Here is an 18,628-nt window from a genome sequence, read left to right on the forward strand (position 1 = left end):
GCCTGCAAAGCCAAAGGATCCTGTTTTGATTCCCCAAGACCCACGTAAGCCAGATGCACAAGGGGACGCATGTGTCTGGAGTTCGTTTGCAGTGGCTGGAGGCCCTGGCGCGCCCATTCTCTCTCTCTCTCTCCCTCTTTCTCTCTCCCAAACAAATAAACAAATATTTAAAAAAAGAAATAGTGTGTTGAGAGATAAGGTAGGCCCATGTTTCTCAAGGAGACTAACATTCTCATCACCACATGAGAACATGACCCTAAGATGAATTTGGATCAGAAACTAATGAAAACTACAGATCAGAAAAGACAAATGAAAAGACTGTCTTTATTTCTCCTTTGAGCCGAGTTGACAGTACCTGAGTCAGGGTAACCCTGAACTGCCTGGGGTCATGCCCAGGCTCTACTAAACACACATGATGATCCTGGGCAAATTTTACCTACTTTTTCTCTCTTCCTCTATGAAGTATAGATGATACTAGATATATCATAGAACCAGGGATAAGACAAGCTCATGTGCAAAAGCATTTCAGCAGAGGTCCTAGCTAGGGAACGTACAATGTATTGACTACTCTATGCTTGTTGAAGATAGAACATAAAATTGAAGCCTCAAATAATACCAAACATTATACATTATACATTATTATTTTCTCAAAGTATATACACACAGATGTAATGTCATTTCATCTGAAATAAGTGCTTATCAGACCCTCTTGCCGTAACTGCAGCTCTTTCAGCTTAGGACGAGCAGCAAAACCAGCACATATTTCTTTTTTCTTTACATTTTCATGGATAGAAACATACAATTGTTCTCCCTTATTGCAGCTTTTATCCCCATAGGTTCAGTTACTGACAAACAGGTTTGGTCTGAAAATATGAAATGGAAAATTACATAAATAACTCATAAGTTTGAAATTGTGGGACATTCTGAATAGTATGATAAATTCTTGTGTCGTTCACTCTGTGCTGCCTGGGATATAAATCCTCCCCCTTTCTGATGTACGTACACTGTCTACACACCTGCTCGTCAGTCACTAAGTGACCCTCTTCCTAATTCAATCAACTGCCATGGTATCACAGTGACGTGTTTTCAAGTAACATTAATTTTTCTTAACAATGGACTTCTAGTGTATAAGTAGCTCTCCTAGTAACTTGTATATGCAAAAAAGCCATAATGTGCTTTGCTTATAAGAAAAACCTCCATACAGAAGTTACAAGGTTGACAGCCAGAATAAACTTTCATTTCGGAATTCACTCTGTAGCCTCAGGGTGGCCTCAAACTCAGTGATCCTCCTACCTCTGCCTCCCGAGTGCTGGCATTAAAGGCGTGCGCCACCACACCCAGCAGGAATAAACTTCCTATGCATGAAAATGGAAAAGTAAAAAAAAAAATGTGCTAGTTTTGCTGTCTTGTCTTAAATTGGGAAAAAAAAACTGCAGCTATGGTAATAGTGTCTGATAAGCACTTACCTAAGGTGAAAAGACATTAAATTTGTGTGTATATACATAAAGAAAATGATAGACTATTATATAAGGTTTGGTACTATTTGAGGCTTCAGGCATCTATTTTTTAATGGATTCCCTGAAAATTAAGGGGACTACTGGATGCAGAAAGCCATGAGGAAGCCTTTTTACATAGTTCTCAGTTGAAGAGGACTTTGTCTTTATGTTCTCCTAAAAACTGAAGGAATGAAAGGAATTGCTAGCTTATGAAAAGAAAGCACACACTCATGTTAGCCCTAGAGATGCAACTCTGTCTCCCTATCACCACCTGGTGGCTATTTCAGTGGTAGATAGTAAAAAACAAAGGAACTATTGATTTGAAATAACTGTAGACCAGGATTAGGGGTAAGATTTTTGTCTACTAAACTAAGAGGCTAAATGAAACCTAATTCAAATAATATTGCAATATTATAAAATGATAGAACAGTGCTAAGGGCTCAAGAATAAAATCTATAAAGGGGGCTGGAAAGATGGCTTAGGGGTTAAGGCGTTTGGCTGCAAAGCCAAAGGACCTGGGTTCAATTCCCAGGACCACATAAGCCAGATGCACAAGGTGGCATATACGTCTGGAGTTCATTTGCAGTGTCTAGAGGCTCTGGCGTGCCCATTCTCTCCCCCATCCCCTCTCTCTCTCACCCTCTTAAATAAATAAATACAAATAAAATTAAGGGCTGGTGAAATGGCTTAGCAGTTAAGGAGTTTGCCTGCAAAGCCAAGGTACCCCGGTTCAATTCCCTAGGACCCACGTAAGCCAGATGCACAAGGGAGCACATGAGTCTGGAGTTAGTTTGTGGTGGCTGGAAGCCCTGATGCGCCCATTCTCTCTTTCTCTATCTGCTTTTCTGTCTCTTTCCTTCTCTCAAATAAGTGAATAAGTAAATAAAATAAAATCCAAGAACCAAGAGAACAACAGTATTGTACTGAATTCAGTGGCAATAGCACTGATATGAAATAGCGTGTCAAAAATACCTTCGCAAGGGCTGAGGATGTACCTCAATGGTGGAGTGCTTGCCCAAAATGCATGAGGCCCCGGGTTGAATCCCCAGTACCACAAAAACCACCAAACAAAATATCCTCAAGGAAGCAGGCTGAACACCAAATCTGCTCTTACCTGCACCATCCTCCAGGTGACTGAGGTTGCAGACCTGACTGATACTGTGCACCCACACCTGCATTTCTTCCTCGGTCTTGGCCACCAAGTAGAATGTCCGGGAAGCAGTCTTCACAATAAACACGAAATTGTTCTGAAATTCCTTCCGGACGAAGCCAGGACCTGCATGCTTCCATACAGCACATTCACTGAGGTCTATCACGCGAATGGGCTTGCTGGAGTGCTTGTTCCGGTAGTACTCCAAGACATCAGGGTTACCACTCATGCGACCCCGCCGGAGGACAAACCAGCGCTTGCGCCAGGCCTGTAGAGGCAATTAATTCAACATGGAGTTACATGGAATTACTGCTCTTGCCTCTCAGGATTCTTGTTGCAGAGACAAGGGCAGCAGGAAACAAGAAAATCTTAGATAGGGCCCCTTGGAGTACAAGTTGACCTTGAATTTGCTATGTAGCTAAGGTGACCTTGAATTCTTGATTCCTCTGCCTCCACCTCCCAAGTGCTGGGATGACAGGGATGTGCCACCATGCCAAGCTTTCTAATGAATCAGACATTTTGTATTAATGGACAAGTGTATCATCTTCAAGTCTGTTACACTGCATGGGAAGTCCAGTACTGCAATTCCTAAGTACAGTCTAGATAACGAAGTGGGAATCTCTGAGTTCCCTGTTTTCTTAGATTGTGCCCCCCCACCTTGTTCGTCTCATGCCTCTAGACCAGCCCGCATGAACACCATGTCCTTACTTTCTGTATTAGCTCCAACTGGGAATTGAACACAGAGAAGAGCAACAGAGCGACAACAATTTCAAGCGGGGAGATTTATAGTTCTGTGGTTTTCTCTCCCATGCAGTGGCATGTGTGGCAGCCGGAAGTGTGCTTCTGCTAGGAGGCATGGGGACCAATTGAACAGGAAGTGTTTTGTATCCCCTGCTTATAAGCCCACCTCTGATGAAGAAACCAAGGAAAAAGGAGAAGCCACAATTTGGAGTGTGCTCAGCCCCCTCTCTACTCAGTTACGATGAGACCTAAGGCAGAAAAAAAAATTCAAATATGTGCTGAAAAGCTAAAGCAAAGACCAGTTGTCACAAAAGACCCTATGTATGCCTCAGAATCAAAAGCCCTTTCAAGGGCTGAAGAAATGGATCACCAGTTAAGGCTCTTGCTGCAAAGCCTAATGACCTGGGTTCAATTCCCCAGTACCCACATAAAGCTAGATGCACCAAATGGCATATGCATCTGAAGTTCATTTGCAGAGGCTAGAGGCCCTGTTTGGCCCATTCTCATAATCTCTCTCTCTCTCTCTCTTTCTCTCTCTCTTTCTGCAAATAAATAAATAAACTATTTTTTAAAGCCTTTTTTCAGGGCTGGAGAGATGGCTTAGTGGTAAAGGTGCATGCCTGTGAAGCCTAAGGACCCAGGTTCAATTTTCTAGGTCCCACTTAAGCCAGATGCACATGGTGGCACATGCATCTGGAGTTTGTTTGCAGTGGCTAGAGGCCCTTGGGTGCCCATTCTCTCTCTCCCTCTCTCTGTCTCTAATAAATAAATAAAGATAAAATCTTTTTAAAATGCTTTTTGAGCTGGGATTAGTGGCACATGCCTCTTTAATCCCAGCACTCGGGAAGCAGAGGTAGGAGGATCTTGCCTGAGCTAGAGTGAGACCCTACCTCAGGGAAAAAAATAAAGCTTTTTTTCTGGGCTGGTGAGGTTTTGTGGGGCAGGTGGGGAAGGATCACAGGTGACAACCCAGAGGAGAGGTTCCTGCTCCCTCCTCCACCCCCACCCACATAGCACCCACCCCATCAGCCAGGCCCAGCCATGGTGGCCAAGGCGATCCTCATCTTCAACAACCATGGCTGTCTAAGTTCCACCAGCCTTACAGTGAAGTTGCACAGCAGCAAATCATCAGGGAGACTTAACATTTGGTATCTAAGAGATGAAAATGTTTGTAATTTCCTAGAAGGAGGATTATTAATTGGAGGATCTGACAACAAACATTTATAGAGATTATGCAACACTGTATTTTATCTTCTGTGTGGATTCCTCAGAAAGTGAACTTGGCATTTTAGATCTAGTTCAAGTGTTTGTGGAAACATTAGACAAATGTTTTGAAAATGTCTGTGAACTGGATTTAATATTCTATGTAGACAAGGTTCACAATAATCTTGCAGAAATGGTGATGGGGGAATGGTCTTGGAGACCAACATGGATGATATCGTTACACAGATTGATGCACAGAATAAGCTGGAGAAATCTGAGGCTGGCTTAGCAGGAGCTCCAGCCCCTGCTGTATGGGCTGTAAGGAATATGAATCTTCCTGAGATCCCAAGAAATATTAACATTGGTGATGTCAGTATAAAAGTGCCAAGCCTGCCCTCTTTTAAATAAAATATTAAAAAGGCCACTCCCAAGTAAGATCCAGGGGGGTGTCATCTAAGTTTACCCTGAAGTTGTTTAGCAAAAATAGAGGAGAGTCTTAACTTTGCTCTTGGATTTAAGTCAAGGAACTGTATAGAAGTTATATAAAATCAGTATGGAAGCTCAATGTTACTTTTCTTGCTCAGTGGTTTTAAAGAAATTAAATAATTCCAGTGTGATTCCCCCCCCTTTTCTAAATTGCATTACTGCACTCACATAAAGGCATGCCTCTATGTATTGGCTATCCCAGTATTTCAAAAAGTGAGCTATTTCTCTAATTATGTCCAACCCAAAACGTTGGTGTTTTGTATGGATCACAAGTGCAGCATTCTTAAATTCTTTCTATTTGTCACAATTGCTATATAAAAAAACCAAGTGTGCATTGCATGAAAACATTATATAAACTCCAAGGTTAAAAAAAATTGTTTTCAAGGCAGTGATGGGGCAGCAAGCAAGAGGGCAGTTGCTAAGTTGTGTTGGAGCAGATAAACTCTGTCTTTGTTTTGCCTTTACACTCATGTGAAGCTCGGAGAAGAGGTTGGGCCCTCAAAAGAGAGACAAGACAGTGTGGTTAAGTTTTTTGTTTTTAAGATAGGAGAAATAAATAATAGCATGTTTGTATGTTTATGGGAATAATGTAGCAAGGAGAGAAAACTGCCTAACACTCTTCTTGGAAACATATGACAAAAAATGGAAGTATACCATTAATAACGAGAGACACTCGAAGTTTTCTCTAAGGGTTGGCACACAGGAGATGGGAAACGTGGGTTTTGGGTTCCAACAATGGAAAACAAGGGATGGGATAATACTATGTGTGTCCACCAAGGAAAGCTCCCATAGAGAGCTTGAAGTGCCCCAAAATTTCCAAAGGCCACATTGATGGGAAATATGAAGAGGAACCTTGTTTTACTTCTCAAAAACTAGTTCCAAGGAGGAAGCCAAACTAAGCACAGAGACAAGTTTCACATCAACTGTTCTAATGCAAAGGGAGAATGACACAGACAAGCCTGCAATTCATTCATTCAAGTACCAGTTTATAGTGTATTAATACACTGTGCAGATAGATACTGGAGAAACCAAGTTGAGCAAGCCATGGGCACTGCCACTCACAGTCTTGTGGGTGGCAAGGAAGTAGGTAGATGAATAATTAGATAATTGTAGTCAGTGAGACAAGTGCTATGATAAGAGAAAACCAAGATGTTAAGGGTACACACCAGAGACAGACTTCTGTCAGATCATGATCTGGGGAGGCTCCAGGAAGAAGTGGTGACTGAGTTGAGACTGAAGAAGTTCAAAGGAAGAAGCATGCACAAAGACATTGAGCTAGAAAACAGCACGAAGCTTTGTATAAGCAGATCAGCAAGACTGGATGGCAGGTACAAGGGAAGAAAGGAAAGCAAAGAGTCACATAGCAATGTAAAAGATGTACTGCAATCTTGGTGTCACCATGGTCTCCCTTATGATGTCTGAAACTATCTACCAAAGAGCTATGGTTATGCAAAAGCCAAAATCAAGTGGCTTTGGGGCTTTTTGCTAAGTAGGTCAAGGACCCAGGTTATTCAATGGAGAAATAAGAAAAAAGCTTTTGCACAGCAAAGGAAACAATAAAATAAAATGGCAACTTATGGATTGGAAAAAAAATTGCAAACTACATATCTGATTAAATGTAAATATCTAAAATTTATAAATAACACAACAGAATAACAGGAAAACAACTCCATTTAAGAACTGGGGAAAGGGCTGGGCGTGGTGGCACATGCCTTTAATTCCAGCACTTGGGAGGCAGAAGTAGGAGGATCACCATGAGTTCGAGGCCACCCTGAGACTACATAGTGAATTCCAGGTCAGCCTGAGCTAGAGTGAGACCCTACCTTGAAAACCAAAAAAAATAAATAAATAAACAAAAAAAATTGGGGAAAGGCTAGGCATGGTGGTGCACATCTTTAATCCCAGAATTTGGGAGGCACAGGTAGGGAGATTGCTGTGAGTTCGAGGCCATCCTGGAACTACAGAGTGAATTACACATCATCCTGGGCTAAAGTGAGACCCTACATCAAAAAAAAAATTTTTTTAATGGGGAAGGATCTAAAGAGAAACATCTATAAATGGGCTGGAGAGATGATGGCTTAGCGGTTAAGCACTTGCCTGTGAAGCCTAAGGACCCCGGTTCGAGGCTCGGTTCCCCAGGTCCCACGTTAGCCAGATGCACAAGGGGGCGCACGTGTCTGGAGTTCGTTTGCAGAGGCTGGAAGCCCTGGCACGCCCATTCTCTCTCTCTCTCTCTCTCTGTCTTTCTCTCTGTGTCTGTCGCTCTCAAATAAATAAATAAATAATTTTAAAAAAACAGAAACATCTATAAATATGAAATGGTTAACAGATATATGAAAAAATGCGCAATACCACTAATCATCAGGGAAATGCAAATTGAAACAACAATGAGATATCACCTCTCCTAGTTAGGATGTCTACTGTCAAAAAACAGAAGAGAGAACAATGAATAGGTATAGGAAAAAGGAAGCCTTTGTACACCAATGATGAGGATGTAAAATTAGTATTGTTACTATGAAATTAAAACTAGAACTACTAGTGACCCAACAATCCCTCTTCTGAGTATATACCCCCCCAAATGAAAGCAATGCCTTATAAAGATACTATGCTCACTACTATGCTCATTTTGATATTATTTGGTCATCAGTGGAGGAATGGATAAAGCGAATGTAGTACATATACACAATCAAATACAATCTAACCTTAAGAAGGAAGGACAGTTGGCATTTGACATATGTACCTGAAGAACATTTTGTAAGTTAAGGAGATTTCTAGACAAAGCAGGCTAGTTACTACTTATAAAGAAACAAAGACTGTGAGATCCAGAAGAGAAGAAAGTTTCCCCAGAGCAAGTAGTGCCACAAGGGCCAATAATCATGTTGTCATTTTATAAGTGCTGAACTTTACTTTCTCCTCTCATTTTCTGTCTGCTACATGGGTTTTAAGCAACTAGCTGGAAAAGAGATATACAGCTCAGAAGTAAAGATAAGCCTGCATCAAGTGGATCTCTAAAGCAGAATTTCTGTGCAAGCAGATATGTACAGAATTAATTCAGAGAAACAGAACAAATGGGGATACTGCATTAAAATTCAGGATACCTACAGTTGGATTTTGAATCTCTTTTTGGCTTTCTGTTGACCTTGAGCAAGCAACTCTGCAAACTTTAGCCCTTACCTCTATAAATGGAGATAATAAACCTGGCCCTAGTATGGCATAATTGTAGTACCCTGTAGAGAAGCAGATGGCAACAATATAAAATGACAATATGACGATTGTTGTTGTTGTTGGCCCCCATAGCATATGACACCACTTGCCCTGGAGAAACTGCTTTTCGCGTGTGGAGCCCACATCCCCTGCCCTGCATAATAATGAGCTCTAAGAGCTTTTCCAGTTTTGACCAGCAAAAGATAATTTCCCATCAGCCTTTCTCGCCCCAGCCACTGAGCTGAGTCATTAGCAACCCACTACTCTCATCTCCAGCAACAAAAATCTGTCATATCCTGTAAGGTTTGTAGAAAAGCATTGGTACTCATTTCTAGAATCTGAGGGAGACTAAGCTAACTCCTCCAAAAAAAAAAAAAAAATGTCCACACTATGGGATGCTAGTTGTCATGGAATTATTAGAGAAATCACTGGATCTTATTCTTCTGAGAGTAAACACTATGCACTACTCTGCTCTTAAAACAATCCACCTCCTACTTTGTCTCTTAATGGAGGACAGAGCGGAGCAAACAAAGATGGAAGTACCTATAAGGCTGAGGCATGTCCTGTGCAAGGGTAGGTAGAGAAGAACACACCATTCAGGGAAGGTGTTTCCCTGTTACAGGTTGAATTATTATTTCCTACCCAAATTTGCATGTTGAACTCCTACCCTATAACTATAGCAGTTACGTTCTCTTTGCTAGGACAAAACACCTGATTAGAAGTAGCATATGGAAGGAAAGGGTTTATTTCCAGCTTATAGTTTCAAGGGGGAAGTTTCGTCATAGCGGATAAAACATGGCAGAAACACACAGCTAGACATCACATGTCCATAGCAGCAGGGAGGAAGTAGAGATAGTGAGCTGAGTGAGGCAAGCAGAGCTGGGCTATAACACTCCTCAAGATCCACCCCCAGTGACACATCTCTACTAAGATTCCACCAGCTAAGCGTTAAGTACAAGGCTTAATCACAAACACGTGAGGCTATTGGGGGCATTTTTATATTGAAACCACCATAGTACCTCAAAATATTGATTGATTGTAAAAAAATTTTTAAAGATTAATTACTAAGTTAAAGGTTATTAGTAGGGTTAGTCCTAATCATATACTATTGATGCCCTTATAAAAAGGAAAGATTAAGGCACAAAGCTACATGTGAAAAGACACAAGGATAAGTATTCACAAGCAAAAGGGAGGCCTTGAGAAGATCCAACTGCTGATAGCTTCATTTCAGACTTGTAGCCTCCAGAACTGGGAAGGAATGCAATTCTGTTGTTTGAGAAATGCAGTCTGTGATGCTTTGTTACAGAGATCTAGTAAACCCATACATTTCCCAACCTTTAGGATATATGTGAATTACTTTGAAGAGTTTCCACTTCCAATCTTATTGATGTACCAAGCATTGAACTTACGTCCTACCCATAAAACTAGAGCTGGGCATGGTGGTGCACGCCTTTAATCCTAGAACTCAAGATGCACAGGTAGGAGAATCACTGTGAGTTCAAGGCCAGCCTGAGACTACTTAATGAATTCTAGGATAGTCTGGGCTAGAGCAAGAGCCTATCTAGAAAAAAAAGAAAAGAAAAGAAAAAATAGCCCAAATAAAAATGATGCAGTTGCTTTCATATGTTAAATATCAATCAGAGTATTGTAAGGATATCTGTGGGGAGGGAAAAAAAGAGGTAAAGTCTATGATCAATTGGTCTTTTAGCCTATAGGCACCTTCTGTACAAGAGCAATCTTGCAGAGTTGATAAAAAGACATTAGACTTCTGGGTGGTTGGGGTGGCTAGAACTGGCAGGAAACAGAACTAAAGAATATAGAGCTATATACAGAGCACCAGATATTTATATTCCCTCATGAAGATTTTGGCTAAATACTGTAATGTATGTTGGCAGAATGAAATCCTATAAGGTAACCCCCAAAAACAACTCCTGGAGACTCACAAAATGAATAAATACCACAGTTCACATATGATAGGGGATTATTTTGAGTTCTGAACTGCCAAACTGGAGGCCTGAAACATTCAGTAGACTCTAGAAAGTCTACATCTCAGAAGTAGAAGTAAGGCTAGACCAGCTCTAGAGTGACTCGACTCTTCACTTGCCCTAGGAAAGCTTGAAAGAAGTCTTGCGGGCTGGAGAGATGGCTCAGCGGTTAAGCGCTTGCCTGTGAAGCCTAAGGACCCTGGTTCGAGGCTCGGTTCCCCAGGTCCCACGTTAGCCAGATGCACAAGGGGGCGCACGCGTCTGGAGTTCGTTTACAGTGGCTGGAGGCCCTGGCGCGCCCATTCTCTCTCTCCCTCTATCTGTCTTTCTCTCTGTGTCTTTCGCTCTCAAGTAAATGAATAAAAAATTAAAAAAAAAAAAGAAGTCTTGCAATGATCAAACTAAAACTTCCTGCCAAACAAAATTCAATTATCTTTAAGGGAAAACAACAAAACCTAGTCACTCAATAACACAATATTCACAATGTCCAACATCCAAATGAAATGAAAAGAAGAAAAAAATGTAACCCATCACCAGAAGAAAACAGTCATTAGACAGAGACCTAAAAATGAGAGATTTCCAGAATAAACAGGCCACTTTAAAATAGCTATTATTGTTTGTCATTTAAAGAAAAACATGTACATTATGAGAGAAATAGAATATGTAAACAAAAAGAAATGAAACTTATAGAGGTAAAAAAATATATTTGAAATGAAAATTTCACTAGACAAGCATACCAACATCTTAGATACTAAAGATGTCATCAGGTGACCAGAAGCACAGAGAGAAAAGATGGGGAAATGAACAAAATCACCAAAGTAGCTGTTAAAAGTGCACATTCTTGGACCTTACCTTAGGATATCCTAATTCACCAGGCCTGGTATGGGGGCCTAGAAATATACTTTTATTAATTTTTGTTTTTTGAGGCAGAATCTCATTCAGTCTAGGCTGACCTGGATCTCACTCTCAGCCCAGGCAGGCCTCAAACTCATAGTGATCTTACCTTAGCCTTCCAAATGCTGGATTTAGGCATGAGCCAGCATGCTCAGCTAAAGAATATAACTTTTTAACAAGCACCTCTGCAGACTATGATATATAAAGGTAACTAGTCAAGAATGGCCACTTACAAACCCTCCCTTATTGGCTTTATTCAGCCTTGTTTCCGTTAACTATCATTTATTTGATGATAATGTATTAAATTACTTTCATGACCTCTATTTTTCCAATGATCTTCTGACCCAAATAACCAGCCATTTATCTGGTATCTCCACTTATATATCTCAAACTTATTTGGTTTTATTTGTTTGTTTTCTTGAAGTAGGGTCTCACTCTAGCCCATGTAATCTAGAACTCACTCTGTAGTCTCAGGTTGGTCTTGAACTCACAATCATCCTCCTATCTCAGGCTCCTAAGTGCTGGGATTAAAGGTGTGTGTCACCACTCCTAGCTATCTCTAACTTAATATGGTCCAAATGAAGCTTTTTATTTCATGCTTCACAGACTCACACCTCTATGAAAGTACCACCATCCATTCATCTTCTCTTTTCTTTGGAGGGATCTTTGTGTCTACTCTCCACATTCACAAATGTTGTTGCCTCTAGTTTTAGAACATTTTGCTATTTGATCCAGTCCTTTCCATGAACCAGTCCTGCCTCACAACCACCCTAGTTCAAGTCACTATTGTCTCTCATACGGGTAATTGTAACAAACTCTCATCTTCTCACTCTCAACTTCCCCCACAAACCTCTTCTCAATAGAGAAGTTAATGACCCTTGAAAATCATAAATCCGGTCTTCTTGTTCCCAAAGGTTTGTGATTAATGCCACATTACAATACTATCCTAGACACCACTTCTTGATACTTAGTAGTTTTTCTGTTTTAATCACTGTTTTCTCTGGGGCAGGTAGGATTAGAACAGGCTGTCAGGCAAGACCTAGTACTAGACTTTTAACTCAAATCCAGCAAATACCCTATCCATATATTGCCACATGCTACTTGAAATTAAACTGGGTGTGAGATGTTCTAGAGCATACCTAGGATAGCATTTGTTAATCAGTAGGATGGGTATCAGGCTGAAATTGAACCACTTTATTCCTACACTTATTCGTACTTGTACAGTAAAATAAACCTGGCTGATTATAGCAAGTTTCTCTTCTTGGGCTCTAGAATTCACTCCAATAAAATGAATCTGGCCTGTCTGGATTGTGTCCATTGTCAGAAGACACTGAAGTGAACTGGGAAACATCCTGAAAGTATCTGGGGCTGTAAAGAGACACCTCTGATTTAAACTGCTTTTCTGGCAAGAGTGATTACTGTCCCTTTGTTTCAACGGAATTGGCCCCCTGCCCCTCTGCAGTGGTGAAATCCCTAAGCTATGAAATCATTTCCTTCACATGTGCACAGGATGGGTCAGCAACCTGCCTCCACGATCAAGCTTTCCAACTCCGACTGTGAGGGTAAAACCCACAGCCATCTGCAATTCAAGCTCTAGATTTTGTTCCTTCAGTATTGTCATTTCAGCAATGACAGTTTTTGTGTTTCTTTTGCTTAATGGGCATAAAAAACTATGTAGAGGGCTGGGGAGATTGCTCCATGGTTAAAGGCACATGCTTGCAAAGCCTGCTGGTCCAGATTCAATTCCCTGGTACCCATGTAAATGGCACATGCATCTGGACTTCATTTGCAGTATCAAGAGACCCTAGCCGGGCGTGGTGGCGCACACCTTTAATCCCAGCACTTGGGAGGCAGAGATAGGAGGATCGCCGTGAGTTCGAGGCCACCTGAGACTACATAGTGAATTCCAGGTGAGCCTGGGCTAGAATGAGACACTACCTCAAAAAACAAAAAACAAGAAACAAAAAAAAAAAAGAGACCCTGATGCACCCATACTCTTTCTGCTCTCAAATAAACAAAACATTATTTTTTAAAAAGGAAAGAAATCTTTTTTTAAAAAAAGTATGTAGGGGCTAGAGAGATTGCTCAGTGGTTAAAGGCACTTGTTCGGAAAAACCTGACTGCCTGGGTAAAGTCAGACGCACGTCCATCTGGAGTTCGTTTGCAGTGAAAAGAAACCTTGGCATGCCTATATTCACTCTCTTTCTGTCTGCCTCTCTCTCTCTCTTTCTCTCTCTAATAAATAAATAAATAAATAATGTTTTTTTTTTAAGTATGTGGGCCTCATTCTCTCCTGACCCATAAATATACCTAACACTATTCTTCCCAAGAGTGTCTAGAATGCTAGGATTTTGGTGCTCAGATTCTTACTGCTCTGATTACTTATAGTGGGTGTGCGCCACCACGCCCGGCTTGAGATGCTTTTTAAGTGCCTCATTGGTCAGCCTGCAAGAGAGGCCTCCAGATCATAAGAAAATGAGAAAAATGAGAGGAAAACCTCTCTGAGGACCTAGGGAGATGGTTCACCAGTTAAAGGCACTTGTTTCGTAAGCCTGCTGACCTGAATTTGATTTTGCAGCACCCATATAAAGTGGCACATGCATCTGTCATCTTAAAGTACCTACAGCAATAGGAAGCAGAGCTAGGAGAATCTAGAAGCTCCCAGGCCAGCTAGACTGGCCTTCCCAGTGGCAAACAACAAGAGAGAACCTGTCTCAAGTAAAGTGGAAAGAATGGACTGACTCCCCAAGTTTGTTCTCTGACCACCACATGCACATCATGGCATGCACACACCTACACACACACACACACACACACACACACACACACACACACACACACATACATGTACACATACACACTAAAAATATTGCTGAGAATCTACCTGGTCCAGATGTAAAAAGCTTCAAATGCTGTATTGATTTGGCCTAATGTATGATTTCTCACTATCGCATATGAAGAAAAGTGCAAAGTTGGAAGCGTAACTAGTTTGGGAACATCTGGAGCAATAGGCAGAATATTAAAACTTCAGAAACCAAACCACAGGCAATGACTATCAACTGACCTCCAACTCTCCCTAGAAATTTAACCTATGCTAATGCAGCTTATATGCTTTGTGATGGCATGAATGTCACTTGCCTTAGTCCCTAAAGTCCCTCTGGTATTTTTAACAGCTTTGGCATATATACCACACATAATCAATGCATTATTACTCACCAAATTGATTGAAATGAGTGAAGCTATAGAAGGGCAATATGAATGATCACTATGGTGACACAGTTCTATATGTGGGTTTTAATGGAAGCTACATGAATTGATATATGCGATGCATTACCCACATACACACATGCATGTTCATGTGCACATGCAACGGATGTCATCTATAGTATCTCTTAGATACTATCAATGTTATTTTGCTGACTGAAACTTCCAGATGCTGACAAAGTGAACTGGAGAAAGGTCGCAATGGCCTCCTGGATATTTCTTTATAACTTCCTATGAATTTAATGATTTTTAAAATAATAAATCTGGCGAGGCATGATGGTGTCCGCGATTAATCCCAGCACTCAGGAGGCTGACATAGAAGGATTGCTGTGAGTTCAAGGCCAGCCTGAGACGACATAGTGAATTCCAGGTCAGTCTGGGCTAGAGTGAGACCCTACCTAGGAAAACCATAAAATAAAATTTAAAAAATAAATAAATAAATTTGGCCAGGTGTGGTGACACACTCCTTTAATCCCAGCACTCGGAAGGAAGAGGTAGGAGAATCACTGTGAGTTCGAGGCCAGCCTGGGACTACAGAGTGAGTTCCACGTCAGTCTGAGCTAGAGTGAGACTCTACCTCAAAAAAAAAAAAAAAAAACAACAAAAATTAATTAATTAATTAGATAAATCTATAAAAAGATACCCAACACAAAACAATATTCAGGATACATAAGCCTAAAAGATGGCACAAGTTTTTAAAATGCCTCATATAAGAATAATTGATTTTAAGTCGGCCATGGTGGTGCATGCCTTTAATCCCAGCACTTAGGAGGCAGAGGTAGGAGGATCGCCATGAGTTTGAGGCCACCCTGAGACTACATAGTGAGTTCCAGGTCAACCTGGACCAGAGGGAGACCCTACATCGAAAAACAAAACAACAACAACAACAAAAGAATAATTGATTTTAATGCCAAAGTAACAACAATTACTTTAAATGGGAATGAACTCAGTGCTCTAGTGAACAGCTACTTATCGAATATGTACTGCAGACCAAGTCTTGGAACGTGCAACTGCTAGCAGTGGCCCACTGAACCAAGTGCTGGCAAAATATCACTTCCAACTGTACCATACAAATGAGTCCACAACTACCAGGAGGTTTGAAGTAATAGAGGATGAAATTAGAGAGGTGGCAGTGGCCAGATGATGGAAGACGAGCAGGGAACATAATCAATAGGACTTGGCCACCAGCTACATTGTGGGTCATGAGGGATAAGAAGTGTTTCAGGGGGAATCACAAGCTTCTGGTTTGCATTTGACAGATAATATTATCACATAACATGCTATCAAGGACACAGAGCCATTTCCATGAAACAAAGACAAACAACCGTTCAATAATGACTTTTTTATAGGTTGTGAACTTAAAGTCATATTTTATGAATTGGTCAAGACTACTCTAATTTTCCAAGACAAGAAACTGGTACTTAGACAAATGAAGTGGTTTTCTCATTGAGAAACAGTGAATCTAAACCCAAATGTATGGTGTTTAGTGTTCAACTGAACTGAAATTAAAAATGAAAGGAAACAGAGATGTAGCAAGAAGAAGGTACATACCTTCAAGTTGGTTGGTCAGCTTTCAAGACAGCTTAAAACTTTACCAGGCAGGTTTTAAAGCTGTTAACCATTCCTGCCCTATGTTGCAATTTACTGGGATGTATTTAGAGGAAAACAGTGATAGAGCAAGATGCTCTTAAAGTCATATGTTAAAGCATTTTCAAGCAGACAGTCCTATTATATTGAACTATCCAGCTGTTTTCCCAGGTTTAGCTCTATATTCCAAATATTTCTGATCCTTCAAATACAAACATTTTTCTTCAGAGTCTAGAAAACACAAAGGAAACGAAAGAGGAATGAGACTTGTTCATTTGCTAAATTGACTTTTCATTTCCTTTTCACATCCTTTCTCATCCTTGTTCCTGACTCTGAACAACTTTTCCCTGCTCCCCTTCTCTTGTTCTTGTGTTGCTAATGACATATGCTTTGTAAATGTTGGTTAGTGTTTAGGAAATCTAACTACTCAATTACTAACTGCCATTTGTAAGGCCTCCAAGAATTTTGGATGTGGTCCCAGAACATGAAATGAAAGAAAGCATTTGGCAACAACTTGGAGATTTTCAGTAACTTCCCAAGACCTGCTCTTCTAAGCTGAACTCCATTCTCCTTCCAGTGGTTGCACCTTTAATGTACTCAGGAAGCTTACAGTATATTTATGAGTTGCGAAAGGTGAAAATCATCGAAAAAACACAATTCTGGTTAATCTATTTTCTGCTGAGGTTTACTCATTTCCTTGCCAAGGGGGACCACAAAGGCCACAGGACCCAAGGGCGGGGGGCTGGGAATTTCCAGGAGCAGGTTATATTGCTCTTCTCTGCTCTGGCTCAGTGCCATTAGCCCTGAGATTGCTGGTGACCCTTCAGCCTGATGGTCTGTAACCTTCTCCTCCCTGCCAGATAGAATTGGGACTTGTTCCAGGCATGGAATAACTTCCTGTGATTGTGCTAGAGATGATCTGGCCCACAGGATCTACTTTCATGGTTTGTCAACAGAGGCAAAAAAATAAAAAAAAATCCTATATCTCTGTAGTGCTAGTGGGCTTTGGGAGGGAGAATCCTGAGAAGATATGTTCAGCACAGAAAGAGAGCCAAGAAGGCTGTATTCTAGCACAGCCACGCTATATGACATGAGCGTGACCTTTCTTGTGTATTGTCAACCAAAGTGCTACTGAGTTTCTCATTATTCCTTATGCTACAGACTCTTAGGGGTCATGAAGAGCAGCTAAACAAATATGCAGCTATTACAATCCTGTATCACCAATATAGTAGGTATTAGGATGAAAAATAATGGGTTAGAACAATGAGCTAAAATAGGGTTGGGGATTTAGCTCAGTGGATGAGCACTTGCCTAGCAAGCGCAAGGCCCTGGGTTCGGCCCTCAGCACCGGGGGACAAAAAAAAAAGACAATGAGCTAAAATCAACTCAGGAATACATTTGTTTAAAACCCAGGTAAATGCTGTGATATATTGAGTCCAAAGTGCAATGAAAGCACAAGGGAGGTAATCAAGTCTGGACAGGATAATAACGGGGCAGTGATAAACAAGCCAGCCTCACCAGAGCTTCTATCACTTGGTAGAGGGAAGGTTTCTTTAAGCAGAGGCACTTGCAAAGGCATGAAATCATGAGAGTATGCTTTCTAAAAATACCCTATCACTAAAGTGTTAGATGTAAATAGCAATAATGGGCACATAGCATCATGAAGGTTTATATTGCCACTGAATTGTACAGTGACAAATGGTTAATATGGCCAGTAGTACGTTATGTAAATTTTAAAATAAAAATGAAAAAAAAACTTATCCTCATACCTATGAAAGGACACCACAACCAGAGTAACTATAAGACCTGAAGTAACAGACTCCCTAACCTATGCACTTATAATAATAACAAACAAATATGTTCCAGAATTTTTCTAAGTACTTTAGATGAGTTAATTACATCATTTGACACCCTTGCAGACTCTCATATGCGGCATGATGGACATATGCAGAAACTAGTGGGTAGAGTTTAAGCAACTTACCTATGACATAATTCTTGTGTGCGCCAGTTTTCTCCCTGACTTAAACAATAGCTTTCCCCTTAAATCCTAAACTCCAACTTAATCATTTTTCACTGGAATCCTTCATAAATCTTTTTTAGGGGTCTCGCTCTAGCTCAGGCTGACCTGGAATTCACTATGTAGTCTCAGGGTGGCCTTGAACTTGTGGCAATCCTCCTACCTCTGCCTCCCGAGTGCCACCATGCCCAGCTCAAATCTTTTAATTTTGTCAAAATTGTGCCATTTCCAAGGGAATAAGATGTCACATCCCTTTTTAGGCCTTCTGTAAACTGCAGTTCACATATGGTGCCCATTTTTCAAACTATTGATAAGGATTATTCATAGAGACATATTCTTTGCCAGTCACATACAATAAAAAAAGCTTTCATACCTTATCATGTGCCTTTTAAGTTTATGTGACTTGAAGAGAAATCAGTTTATATATTCAATTGTTACATAGACACATATGCATATAGTATTACAAATGAAAACAGCTCTAAATATATGCCCACCAAATATATGTTGAAAGACTGAATGAGTTAATGAGCAAACTATTCCTTCTTTTGGTTTTTCAAGGTAGGGTCTCGCTGCAGCCCAGGCTATTCTGGAATTCACTATG

The 18,628-nt window shown here is 40.7% G+C and overlaps 1 protein-coding gene and 1 pseudogene across 3 annotated transcripts in view; one reads left to right on the forward strand and one right to left on the reverse strand.

The window, feature by feature from the left end:
* Positions 1-18,628, reverse strand: part of Gab3 (GRB2 associated binding protein 3) — an 83,682-nt gene that overhangs the window by 36,642 nt on the left and 28,412 nt on the right. For all 3 annotated transcript variants that reach the window (XM_004672667.3, XM_045141090.1, XM_004672666.3), the window contains exon 2: positions 2,611-2,914. In XM_004672667.3, coding sequence (XP_004672724.1) covers positions 2,611-2,914 — 304 coding nt within the window. The remainder of the gene's footprint in view (positions 1-2,610; positions 2,915-18,628) is intronic.
* LOC105945059 lies at positions 4,429-4,998 on the forward strand (annotated as a pseudogene).

The sequence above is a fragment of the Jaculus jaculus genome, chromosome X (genome assembly GCF_020740685.1).
Source record: "Jaculus jaculus isolate mJacJac1 chromosome X, mJacJac1.mat.Y.cur, whole genome shotgun sequence".
Lineage (NCBI taxonomy): Eukaryota > Metazoa > Chordata > Mammalia > Rodentia > Dipodidae > Jaculus > Jaculus jaculus.